Here is a 13,771-nt window from a genome sequence, read left to right on the forward strand (position 1 = left end):
ATAAAAGTTTTACTTTGCTCAACACCCAGGTGGGATTATACTCGGCCATTCAAGTACTTTGATTGGTCAATTGATGATATTTTTTATTGATGATCTTAAAACGCAATTTAAACACAGAACTCTCTTCAAAATCAGTAAGTCATTTTTAAAATCCCCGCATTTTATATTCATTAACCATAACGCTGAATTTTCTAATAAAAATTGAAAAACTTTTATGGCTTAGTAGCAAATAAAGAAAATATATATTCACAACCGGAAGATTATCGAGAGTTCGAAATCTCAACGGTCTTTGAATAGAAAAAGTACAAATAGAAGTAAAGAAATAATGACGTCACTTCGGATCGTTAAAATAGAATATGTCTCAAAATCATCTAAGCTTTAGAAGTGTTCACTTGTTGGTACTTTTGGTAAAATTGTCCGTTTGATATATTATAATCAAAACCAAAATCAGATTGTTACAGGGCTCAATGGGACAAGAATGAAGTTGAAGAATTCTGCGTATGAATTGGGTTTCTTTCCTGAAACTTTTTCCTTTTTTGTTTGAGATTTTTGATGAGAAATAATGAATGAATTTTTGGGGTGAAACCTTTTTAAGACATATTTTATTTCTTTTCAACAATAAGTTTATCGCTTTCTCTACTACTATTCATATTCATTAATACTAATTATTATTACGAGAATATTACCTTTCCACCTCCTGTTGATCCTACGCTGGTAGTACTGGAGTTGCTGCCAGCGCTACCACGTCCGACTCTCTCAAACGCTCTCTGCTGTTGGCTCTCATATATCTTCAACAGCTTCTCTTCCTTTTCTTGCATTTGCTTCTGTTGGAAGCGAGCCTGAAAAAGATTAAAATTATTTATATATGAAATATTTGTAATGATATTAATTATATCATATCGAAATAGAGCTTTTCCGAAATACGTTTCGTTTTAATTAAATTTAATATCACCGAGTCTGAAAAATCATGAACTTACTGTACGATAATGAAAAGCAATGTGATCGTTCCATCTTTTGGCAACCCACGCTGAGTCTAAATTAAGGGACACGACATTATTCAAGCTGGAAGACAGATATTTATTCATTTCTGTTTTTGGTTTCTCTTTTTTTTCCAAGGACGTAGGCTTCGGAGCGACGTTCTTCTTTTTGCCTCGCGAGACAACCGCAAGGATTTTTCGTAGTTTCGGTCATCAACGCAACTGGAAAGAAAAATCGCCGCCGTGTGATTGAAACAAATCCACGCACATGCGCTGCTATTGTGTGGACATTGTCCATAAGTGACGTCCGTTTCGTTTCAGTGTATTTGGCGTGCAATCGGTAGGGAACGATTAATGATGGCTCCCAGTCATTCAACTGGAAACGCAGCTGGGGTAATGTTTAATTTATGTACGTAATGGCCGTTAAGATAATATGTGAATATTGTCTAGGGGTTTATTATTATAGTGCTGCATTTAGCATACGAGTGATTATAAAAAAGATTTTCAGTTCTTCAGCTTGTAGTCTATCATCATTTCGCATATACCGCCGTCTTTTTTGATTTTTAAGAGTTTTCTAATGGGCGAACGGCCATTGTTGGTCATGTCTTGGTTAAGTCACTATTGGTTCTTATTTATAGTGGAATCTTATTTATTTCATGGAAAACACCTTACGTCCAAGTTCAGCTGAAATCATCAGTCAGCTGTGAGCAACCCAGGCAAATTGAATAGAGATAAACACAAAGAGATAAATCAGTAACGTTTTTAAATATGTTTATAAAATTCTTCTAATTGTTTCCCAAAATACCGTTTTCATAATATATGCCATTTTATAGCTTATGACGAAATTTTCGTTGAATGAAAAGATGATCGCCAAAACTGAGGCCTGTTTTGAAGCAAAGGATAAATCGTTCTACAAAAATGGTATCGAACAGTTCTGATATTCTAACTGTAAACATAAGTATAATATAAGTAGTTAAGAAACACTTTACCTTTATTTAAAGAAAGATAAGGAATACCCGGCAACTAATTGATGTTAATTTCGTGAATGATATTTTTAAGAACGACTTATTTATTGACTTGAACCAACGTTCTGAAAATTGTTTAGTGATTTACACCAAGTAATTCGACATGGTCATTCGAGCCGTGTAAAAGTAGCAGATATCGGGACAACACTGCGAACAGCTGGTACCTACAACACAAATAAAAGAGCTCCAAACGGCGGTTACACTACGAGAAGAGAACACCAATTATAAATACACCGTATTTTTAAAATATAAAAACATGTAGCACATTTATCTGTGATTCAAATTTGTCAATTTACTTGCTAACTTAACAGTAATTGAATACATTACCCCTCCTTATTAATTCAAAGAAGTATATATTGCAGATATCTTTTATATATGGTGAAATATTTCGATAAAAATATATATAGGAAATTGTTTGTAACAAAATAAATATCAAGAAATCACTAGAATTTGTAACTGACGTCTGGGAAACATCAAAATACATAAATACATAAACTTCATTATACAGTCAGAATCCGTGAAAAATTATAAAAAAAAACCGCTAGACATCGGTCCATCATTAGCAATCAGTACTGGTCCAAATTAATATCGCAAAGACAGGCTCTTCAAATATATATAAAGCTCTTAATTTAGAATTATTCCTTAAAACTCATTTTATTATGTTAATTTCGGGTATTTTAAGATTTTGTTGTCTAAAAGCTCTTAAAATTCAGAATTTGAATATAGAAAAATTGTTTGAATACTCGATAAACATCACTTGTTTGTTTGCCTCATGGTCTCAAATGCCTAAAAAACTATATTTATTAAATCCTCGTAAGCTATTCGATTTTAAAAACACCAAAGTACTTTCATTTCTACTTCTTCAAAATTTAACTATGTTTAGTTCTTGTGATTAATTCTGAATTCTTCATTTATGTGAGAGGTTTATAACAAAGAAGCTATATGTATATAGGTTAGGGATACCAATGCGAATTTATTAAATTCCTCAATAATACAAGTCAAATACCCCAAGTTGGGAAGACGAATTTGCTGATTTGTTTTAGTAAATGAAACAAATATCAATCGTTATTTCAGTGTTAAATTTTTATATTTTCATAATGTATGGAATATGGACCAGCAATTTATTTTTTCATATTTTTTTAATATGAATTATAACGTTACATTTTTTACATATTTTTCCTGTGAGTCTTTGGAATAATGGCTCAAACTTGACTTTGCCGTCGAATTTCTTAACCTTTTACCTTGTTGTCATTAAATATACTACATTATCTGTATTTAGTCGATTATGGTTCTTTGTTTTTAATAAGGACACTACATTTTTACGTTTGGGAACAATTATCAACCACCAATGTTATTAGTCAATATAGTCAACATTTAGACCGTCCCAAAAGTTTGTAGCATCGCATTTAACTTTTAGATGACGTGAACTATCTGTATATGTAGACTTTGTCACTTTGATCTAACCTTTACAACTGTAGTGAAACTTTCGACATATTTCAAAGTATAAGGTATATTGATAATTTTTGAAGTTTTTCTTTTGAAATTATTTTCATAACAGTTACTGAAAGATAGTCCGTTTCAAAAATAATTACTCAATAATCAAGATACTGGAAGGATAGTGATAGACACCCATTTAGAGAGTAAGTTTGGACTTATGTGTGATAAATAGAAAATTTTCCTTTAATTATCTGATGGCACCTTCTATTGAACATAATAGACTTAATTGGTGCAGATGATGATGGTGAAGACTTGGTCAAAAAATAATTAATATGGAAGGAAGCGAGTTATGCCATTGCAGAACTATAGAGTATAATATATGAGTGAGGGTGCACTCAGTGGAAAAAAAAACATAATATTTCTAATGCCAAATTCATTGTGGTTTGTAAAAATCAAGTAATACATATTATAATCAATCATGTTCAATCCATAGCCGAAGGTGGGGAAGACTTTCGTCAGTTGTCAATATATTGATGTTTTTTCCTTATGATGTTATATCACAAGGAATTCTGCAAGCATATTTCTTGAAGTTATTCTTTTGCAATTATTTTCATAACAGTTACTGAAAGATAACCTGTGTCAAAAATAATTTAATCCCAATTTTATGTACTTCATACAAAAATTATACAGATACTGGAAGGATAGTGATAGACACCCAGTTAGAGAGTAAGTTTGATAATGTGACATTCCAAAATAGACAATTTTCCATTAATTATCTGATGGCCCCTTCTATTGAACATAATAGACTTAATTGTAAAACTAATAAAATAATAAACAATATAAAAAGAGAGTTTCGACTCTCGAGTTGCACACATATTAAATACTTGCTTGTGACGTCAAATGTGGAAGCGTATGCCTGAAAAGGGTAAATTTGCTAAAAAGCCACGTATTATTTATCCGAATCGATATCCATGAAAACATGCATTTAAGGAAAATGAACAAGAATTACTTAGATAAAGAAACGATGGGATTTTAAAATATTTTCTTTATTATTGTTCACTCACTTTTTAATTAATGGCAGTAGGTTCCTTTCCTTTAAATAGTAAATAATATTCAATTATAATAAATAATAGAGGGGATGGCCAAATTGAAATGAAAACCTGACTTATACACAATCCATTTGCCACTATTTTTGAGGAAAACGGTAGCATCCAGAGGCTTGAAATTTGGCACGGTTAAAGCTTATACGGAGGAAGTAATTGTAAGTCTGCTATTTTTGTGTAATTTGCGCTACAAGTAAATATATTCCAATAAAACGAAAAACCCCCAAATCTATTCACCAAGTATAGCCGTCTGTTAGGTGAAACAAAATATACAAACAAACCCATAGCTATGCGGGTTAAGAGTTTAGCTCGCCGATAATAACGTATTAGGATCGAATCTGACTGGGGCTATAAAGTATATAAAATAAAATAAAGGATAAAGTCGACAAATAAGAAAACTGTGTTGGTGTACGTTAATTCTCTTGTACGTTAATCAACCACGGACGCCTACTTTTTAAATTCTGACAATGTTATACCGCAAAATGCGGGAATGGAATTTTGTATTGGAAAAGATATTAAAATGGAAAGTGAGTGGTTAAAACATTATTAAATTAAGTTATTTAATTTTAAATAGTGTTACGAGGGTGGTTCAAATATGTTGAAGACAAACACTGTGTAGATGGCGCGCATGTATTTTTTGAAAGTTGTGGCTTGAGTATGCGATTGCTGGGTCTCTTACGAACAGTGCGAATAGTTTTCGTCGGGAGCGCATAACTCATGCACGTGCTACGACCTTGAGTGAACGTCAAGTGCCGACCGCCGTAGCTCAACGTATTGTCATTCGTCTTTTAGTGTGGGAATGCGTTAAAAAGACGGAATTTTTTCTGAGTTTGTGAAATCAGTTCGGTAGTGAGTGCCTGATTAGGGCTTCCATGTTTAAGTGAGCCAAAACATTCAAGGATGGCCGCGAAACCGTCGAGAATCAGAATGAACCAGCATTACATCACACAACATTCGCCGCGTAGAATAATCCATTTTGGTGGACCGCCGGATGAATGTTCCAGACATTTCGGCTGAACTCGGCATCAGTATTGGTAGGTTAGAGTCTATCATCTACGAACACCTTTAATATCGCAAAATAACGGCGCGATAAGTTCCTAACTTCGAACTTTGAGCAAAAATTTACGCGATTGAAAGTTTATCACCGCTTGCTGACGCGATACGAGGTGGAGCGGGTGGTTTTTCAACGCAAATCTTCACTACAGACGTGACATGGGTACTATTACACTCCCGAAAGCAAGATGTTCTTTAAAGAGTGGAGGAAGAAGGAGGAAGGGGTGCTAAACAAAGCAAAGGGAGCCAGGTCTGCGGGTAAGGTTCTGTGTATGGTTTTCTGGAATCAGCGGTACGTGCTGTACGTCGATTTCCTGCTACATACTATTCTAATCTTCTGAAAAGACACGTGAAACCCGCTTATCGCTAGAAACGGAAGAGCATTCCAGTACGAAGTGCGATTCTTTCCCAGGTTAGCGCGCGTATCCATACCGCGCGTCTCACGCTCAATATAATATCGCAATTTGGGTGGGAGGTACTGGAACACCCCCCCCCCCTACAGTCCGGATTTATCACATGTTTAGACCACTGAAAGAAACCCTCGGAGATCAAAAATTCAACATTGACGACGAGGCAGAGAAGTTCGTGCACACATGTCTGTCCGAGTTGCCCAAGGAATTCTTCGATACCGGCATCAAAAAACTTCCGAAAAATGGACAAAATGCATAACTAGTGAGGGGAAATACCTGTCAGAATATTTGTCTCGATCATATTTAAACCACCCTCGTATTTAAGATTTTGTGTTACTTTCGGTTATTCCCGTATTGTCGGAATTATGAAAAAGTTATGGCAAGTTTGGACAAAAAACTATTAGGAATAGTATGGTCATGTAAATCATGTATATTTTACAAATAGTATTACTCAAGTGAGTGTAGAGTTCTGTTGTCGCATTTGTTGAAGTACTTTTATGTCATTTAGCCACAAGCATTTTTAATTATCGTAGGTCTCTCTCAGTTAACGTTGTGTTTCACCCACTATTCGTTTTCGCCGGTGATGTTTTAGGTATCAAGTTTTGTGTATGCTATCATTACCGTGAGTACTGTTGCTTGTGAAACTGAAGCAATCCAGCAGTTTTCGTCATAGACGTTCTCACTAAACAAACATCAATAATTTGCCCTCTGTCGGAGTTAGAGAATATTCATTTCGCCGATCGCTTGTTTTATCCATCGCAGAACAAAGCGGATAATACACTGAACTATAACCCATAAAACTTCGCATATAAACTGGTCAATACAAACGGGTCGTTTTATATACACGAAGGCAATGTTGTTAATTCGTAACAAGATGTTGTTTATATTATTTTGTCTATCCCCTATAGTTAATAAATATTTATTTCCGAACTACATATCCAAAAATGGCAGTGTTTTATAATAAAAAAAACACAGTTTCATTGACCCTGATTCGGATTCTGTCATAATACTGGAGCCCTAGGCGTTTTGCAAACCGTTCTAGTAAAAAAATTGGTCACTATACTCAACATCTGGTGTCAATAAACCTTAAATGGCCATTCTAGTATATTATGTAAATGTTGTCGTTCCGTTGTTCCCACTAATAAGATAATAAAATTCTGCCATATCATAAATTCTAAAGCGGTTAAATCGATACGAGAGTAGGTAATAAATTGGTGCATCCATTCTGATATCTAACGGATAACCATATCCCACCTAAAACCCTGACAGTTACATGAAATAATAAAGCAAAATACATAAAAAACTTGTTATGTCGCTTTAAATGTTTGGAGGAAACAAAGTTGGTGACGGATATTTGTACAGTAAGACGACTGAAATATGGCAAAAGGTCGTCGTTCAATTATGTGAATGCCGATATTATTTTATTACTACTATATGTTTTTTACTGCATATTATAAAGAAACAAAATGCAAAAATAATTAACTCACTATATGCAGAAATTAATTTAAACTAAAATATTTGTCAATAGATTCGATATCAAGTTTGTTGATTAGTAGGTTATTATAGTTTATATTCTATATATTATAGTACGAGGGTCATTATTTATATATCGGCAATAGGAAAAAAAAAGTTAAGCTGTGAATATATTTTTATAGTTTTCGAGTACTCGCCACTCGAGTATTTTTTAAGTACTCGCCACGATACAATTTCGTATAGGTTTAAACCAATTTTCAAAACATTTATTCCATTCCGAATGAAGTATCTTCAAAACATGATTTTTGAACGCTTTAATAGCTTTTTCGGGCGATGAAAATCGTTGACCATGCAGTTTATTCTTCACGGATGGGAAAAAAAAGTTGTTGGATGCCAAATCGGGGCTGTACGATGGATGACCTATCAATTCGAAGTTTTGAGTGCTCAAATAATTTCTTGCTTGAGCCGATGTGTGAGAGCTCGCATTGTCATGATGAAGAACAATCCGGCGTCTCTTGTTTATTTTCCTTATTTCACCGAAGACTTTTGACAAACAAATGGTTGTGTACCAATCAGAATTTACTGTTCTACGATCCTCCAGAGGCACATATGACCAGTTTTCCCGCAGAAACAGGCCACAGTTTTCTTTGAAGTTCTTTGTGGGCGCACAACTTTTGTTGGATTTGGTTCATCTTGGAAACCCATACAGTCGACTGCTGCTTACTTTCGGGTTCTTACGAATATATCCATGATTGAATTTCTTAACCACTTCTTTGCACCAATCCATACGAGCCTTTTTTGAGAGATTGTCAAATTGTGTGGCATCCAATGCGAACATAACTTTCACACAGCTAAGTGTTCATGTGAAATCGCATATATGCCGGTGCAACTAATGCTTAGGAATGCCTGAATCTCACAATAGTTAACATGACGATCTTGATTAATGATTTTGCACACAGCATCGATGTTTTCTGGTACAACAGCCGATTTTGGCGAACTACGACCACGATTGAATTCACTAAACCAGCCTATTCACTAAAAAGCCAATTAAGTTGATTGATGCACTCTTATTGTGATAATCCACGTCGAAAATCGTAAAAAACCATCACACGAGAATGTTCACGAATCAGTTCCTTTTTTTTGCCGAGGCGAAACTTTCAACTAAATATAAAATAAACAAATAACGTCCGTGCGACAAAATGTTCTGGGTACGTATATCATCAAAAATGTTAAACTTTACTATGGAACCGTCAGATAGACTCACATGACAACAGTGTTGCCAATTCCCGAAATATATTTAAATCGTTTTCAATCATTCCTTAGATCGAGCTTTTCTTAGCTCAGAGATATACTCAAAATTTATTTCTTGTGCAATCTTCACTAATTGCTAGGAACTGAACTCATTTTTACTATATTAGGGACGATTTTTGGTGTTGATGCAGTATTTGGCATTGTATTGTATTTAATTTGCAAATCTATAATCAGATTTACCCGCGTTATGTCAATATGAATTTCTATAGAATCTAAGTGTTTTCACAAAAAATTTAATTACTCCACAGTATTCCTTCAATTTTTATTTCGTTATGTAAATACACTAATGCGTTAAATTAAAAAATTAAATAATAGAAGGAAAGCAAGTTTTGATTAAACATTTCTAATTAAAAGAAATGAAATGTTAAAATATTCAAATTTTATTGACTATTTGCTTTACATATATTTCATTCACATCTCCTAATGCTATCATCATTATCTTCGTTATTCTAATACTTTTATTGTATTTCAAAAGTAACTTGTATGTCTGTAAGAGGGTGAGTACAAATTCCTTATATATTGTTATCAAATGTGGATGCTCACACAGTGTTTTACCTTAATTAACTACTAAAAATACAAATTTTGTATACTCTACCAAATCGTGTTAGATTAACTAGTTACCTATTACACCATCTTTTATTACATGAGCGCTGATCCTATCTCTTTGTGTTATGCTTTGAATGTGCACATCGATATCAAATATGGTATATTTAAAAACCGAAGTAACAGCATCGATATAATCGAAGAATTTAATGAAACTAATAAATACATTCACATATTAATGGCTTAGTTGGTTTTTATTTGATTTTTTGTACCTATGTTCTCTAGATATTCTTTATGTCTGGATTCTTCTCTTGTTACTTTACATTTTTCATATAGTAGCATGTATGTAATTTACATACTTCAAACATATACACTAATGTCTGCATTAGTGTCAGTACCTATTCCTCATATAGCCTTATGAAATGTACATGTTAAAATATCATATTCTTTAGAAAATAATTATAATATTGATACATGTAAATTCAACATACCCTACCAAACCGTCTTAGATAACTAGTTACATTTTTACAACGCGAGTTTGAAAATTATCTTACTCTGATTATTTTGTTGATGTAATTCAGAATATAATTTTATAACAGATACTTATTAGGAATAATTTGTATTCATAAACATAATTGCTCTTTTCATATCTCTATAATTTTTGTCGTCCTCTATCATCAACAATCAAATACAGATTTTCTAAATTTCATTTTTTTTCGCTGTATATACCAATATAACAAATTTACAAGTGACAACAGAACCATATATTTAGCAAATAATAGACATAACCAGATGTAGATTATCGAAAATTTCATACGCAGAATGAACCAATGATATACTGAATCTTGTTCGTTTCTCTGAAGTTTATTATTGCCCGCTCGTTGTACAATAAACTTCCTGAAGTTTAAGCCTAGAGATTCCAATAATGAACTACACTCAATAAAGAAAAAAGTATTTCCTCAAATCGTTAGAATTTATGGTAGAAAATAAATTAATCAACCAATTGTTTTTAACACCAAACATATTATTTCTGATACTGCGTTAACACAAGCCCATTTTTCTAGTCTACCGGTCAGCTATAGACAATTTAATAAGAAAATCGTAATCTCTCCGAAACATATTACCCAATAACAACAATGACACGAAATAGAACGGCAAATGATAGTCATTGTCCCTGGTATTAACACCAGACCACCTAGAACAATTCAATCGTCGCCAGTGACACCGTTTCAAACCATCCAAATATGTCCCCAATTGTAAAGCGACCGTTCCAGCTTTCTCGCTCTCTATCTACCTCCTTCTTTCCTTCTCTCCGCGTACTTGAAACGTTATGCAATAACACCAAATAAGGAAGATTCTCGTTCAGGTGAGTCAGCGACGCCGAGCCAAGCCAGCCGGCGAAGACGGTGGGTGCCAACACGCCCGGCCAACCAACCTTAACGTTGCGCGAGGTGAATCAACCACGCCGCTTTCAATGTCAACCTTTGCATGTCGCCGGGTACCCGTGCGCCGCTGATATATGCCACAGCCGATAAAGGTCTGCAGTAGGGATGGCGAAAAAATATCGATATTTCGATATTTTCTCAATGGATGCCCGATTCCTAAAGCGGAATCAGCTATAGTCTGTTCAAAGTTTTTTAGTGATGCGTCATAGATATTTGTGACGTCGAAACATTGCAATGTTGCCGCATCAATTCTGAGTTTAGTTCAGTTTGGCTTTAACATACAAGAAGATTCTAATCTAAATAAAATAATTGAACAAAAATGTTATCAAATGTAATTTATTTTAATATTATAGTACATCTAATACATATATTATCAAAGGACTTGAAACTACAATTAAGAATACAGGTATAATATTTTGTAGGTTAGATTTGTTTCATTTGCATTGAACTCTTTTCTACACCACCCATGAGGTAGAAGCCTTAGGTGGATTCTAATTAACAATTGTATATGTGAGTTGATGCGGCAACATTGCAATGTTTCGACGTCACGAATATCCATGACGCATAACTGAAAAAACTTTTAATAGACTATAAATATCTTAAATTAGAAATATTAGAACCAAAATAAAAGAACTATACTGGTTAGTCGGAAGATACTCTAAAATTAATCTAAAATCAAAGAGATTGATTTATCAGACAGTCCCAATTTGAACCTATGGGGTGCAAATATGGGGTTGCACAAAAAATTTAAATCAATTAGTCATCCAAAAAATTAGGCTGCCAAAACAAAATTTTTCGATTAATTGCAAATGCCTATCGCTACGTAACCGACGAGGAACTACACGATGACCTGAAAATCAAATAGTTTGCGAATTTACCCAAGATTTCGCTTTAAAACACTACTGGGCAACGCGCATGATATCAGAAGATTGAAGCGAATCAAACCATACGAACTTATATAAAGTTTATACAATTAGTGTAAACTATAGCTTAAGTTATTATAATTTTATAATTGAGGAATGTATATTGATGTATTTATCTCGCACTCATCTTGCTTGTCAATTAATCCAAGTACAAATGAAATGTAGTAATAAATTAATTTATAATTAAGTATATGAAGTATATCTAATAAAGATGTTATCAAAAAAAATTCGATATTTTGGTTAGCCAGTACTTTTCCAAAGATATTTCTTAAAAAACAAAAATTGGAACTTAATAGAAAGACAGGGCATTTTGGCACTTGACTTTCATGGTTTATGTTCAATAATATCGTTATATTTTCTTGTAAAATATCGACATATCTATCTATCTTCCTTTTCTCAGTTACATCTTAAAATCATATAGAAGACCCAAATCTCATCCTTACTCATAAAATGATACACACATTATTTTGATGCTGCTTTTTGAATTTATGGAATAATTTAGTATGTTCTATTTTGTATAAAATTATGCACCAAACTAATGATGGTACCAGTAGTATTTAGTTTTGATGTCACGACGATCTCAATAACTGAAGTTGTGCAAAACTTAATGCAATTTTATGTAGTATTAAAAATATAAGAATCATTTATAATAATGTCTTGATCAATACTTGTCTCTCGCTATTAATATATCCGTTATAGTTTTGCAAAATCTTAAATTATTGGGTGTAGATCTTATAGCATAATTAGTGTTAAGTGTAAACCTTATCTCTAGGAAATGCTTAAATTTTAAAGATGTAATATGTGTAGATACTTTCATGAATTGCTAAGCCTAGTGATTGACCCGTGGTCGAAATTCGACCACAATGTATTAAATTAATTATATTTCTCCCATAATATAGCAAAAGGGCAAATCCAAAAATTATATGTTATTAAATCTTCTTTTCACAGTATTTTCAAAATAAGGTCAGAAATGTATTTAATATATAATATTAACTAAAATAATAAATGACTGTATATTAAAACATATTAAAATATATGCAAAGTATCTCAACAACTTTTTTCAACTCAACAATATTGTTTAAATAGGATTTAATTAAATATAATTTTCATTAACTTTCAATAATCAGCAAAGTATTAATAAGTGTAAATTACTACGGTGCTGATCATTATAACAAAGTATCATAAGTAAAAAGATTGATTGTAAGACATTTTCACAGCTGTAACATCTTCAAAGCATCAGTTATCAGTTTAGATGATCTTTTTTTACTTTTACGTTATAAGTATGGAATAATAAATGAAATAATACATGTTTGTATATTAAAACAGAGAATATATCAATAAAACAGTTATATTTGATTTTAGCATATATATTAAAAGAAGAACGAACGCAATTAGCATTTATTATTAATTATATTAAAGGAATGTATTTACAATAATTAAATTAACTATTGATTTTCCAAAAAATAGGTCTATAAAGTAAATAATTAAAATAATGGATACAAAGTTCAAAGAATAAAATATCATATAGTCACATATCTTATTACATTAATTATTAAACATATTTATCAATGCTTTAAATTGTCCTGATAGTAATTCATAGTTTCTTCTATTTGTCCTATGTGTTCCATCTATGCAAATTATGTAGATAGTTTCAGTTTAACTGCTGCATATTTAGATTACTTTATTTATGTATTCATATAGTCCTTATCTTTTATTCTTATTTATCGCGTAAAATATATATTGCATAAACAATAAATACACCAGGCTGGTTAAAAGAATACTTTCTTAATCCAAATTTTAAGATAGCTCTTGGATAGCCTGGGATAGCTCATCTTTTTCTTGTCTTCTATGGCTTTCTTTCATGTATCTATTGCTTTCCTCTTCGTCATATCTCCCATGTGGGAAGTAGCAACTCACCAACAAATCAGGAATTGAATTTCTATGAAATTATTATGTAACTGCTAATATTCTATATAAAAAACTATGTGTCCAGAACCATATAAATTAATAAAAGTCCTTAAGAAAGAACATTTTTTTTTTCCTTTTCTTCAATTTAAATGTCTTGTAAGCA

At 32.5% G+C, this 13,771-nt stretch overlaps 1 protein-coding gene across 2 annotated transcripts in view; it reads right to left on the minus strand.

Annotated features, from left to right (window-relative positions):
* Window positions 1–13,771, minus strand: part of LOC143200579 (uncharacterized) — a 68,804-nt gene that overhangs the window by 20,142 nt on the left and 34,891 nt on the right. For both annotated transcript variants that reach the window (XM_076411039.1, XM_076411040.1), the window contains one exon: window positions 687–839. In XM_076411039.1, coding sequence (XP_076267154.1) covers window positions 687–839 — 153 coding nt within the window. The remainder of the gene's footprint in view (window positions 1–686; window positions 840–13,771) is intronic.

The sequence above is a fragment of the Rhynchophorus ferrugineus genome, unplaced genomic scaffold (genome assembly GCF_030347505.1).
Source record: "Rhynchophorus ferrugineus isolate W39M unplaced genomic scaffold, kcgeb_rfMv2 rfM8, whole genome shotgun sequence".
Lineage (NCBI taxonomy): Eukaryota > Metazoa > Arthropoda > Insecta > Coleoptera > Curculionidae > Rhynchophorus > Rhynchophorus ferrugineus.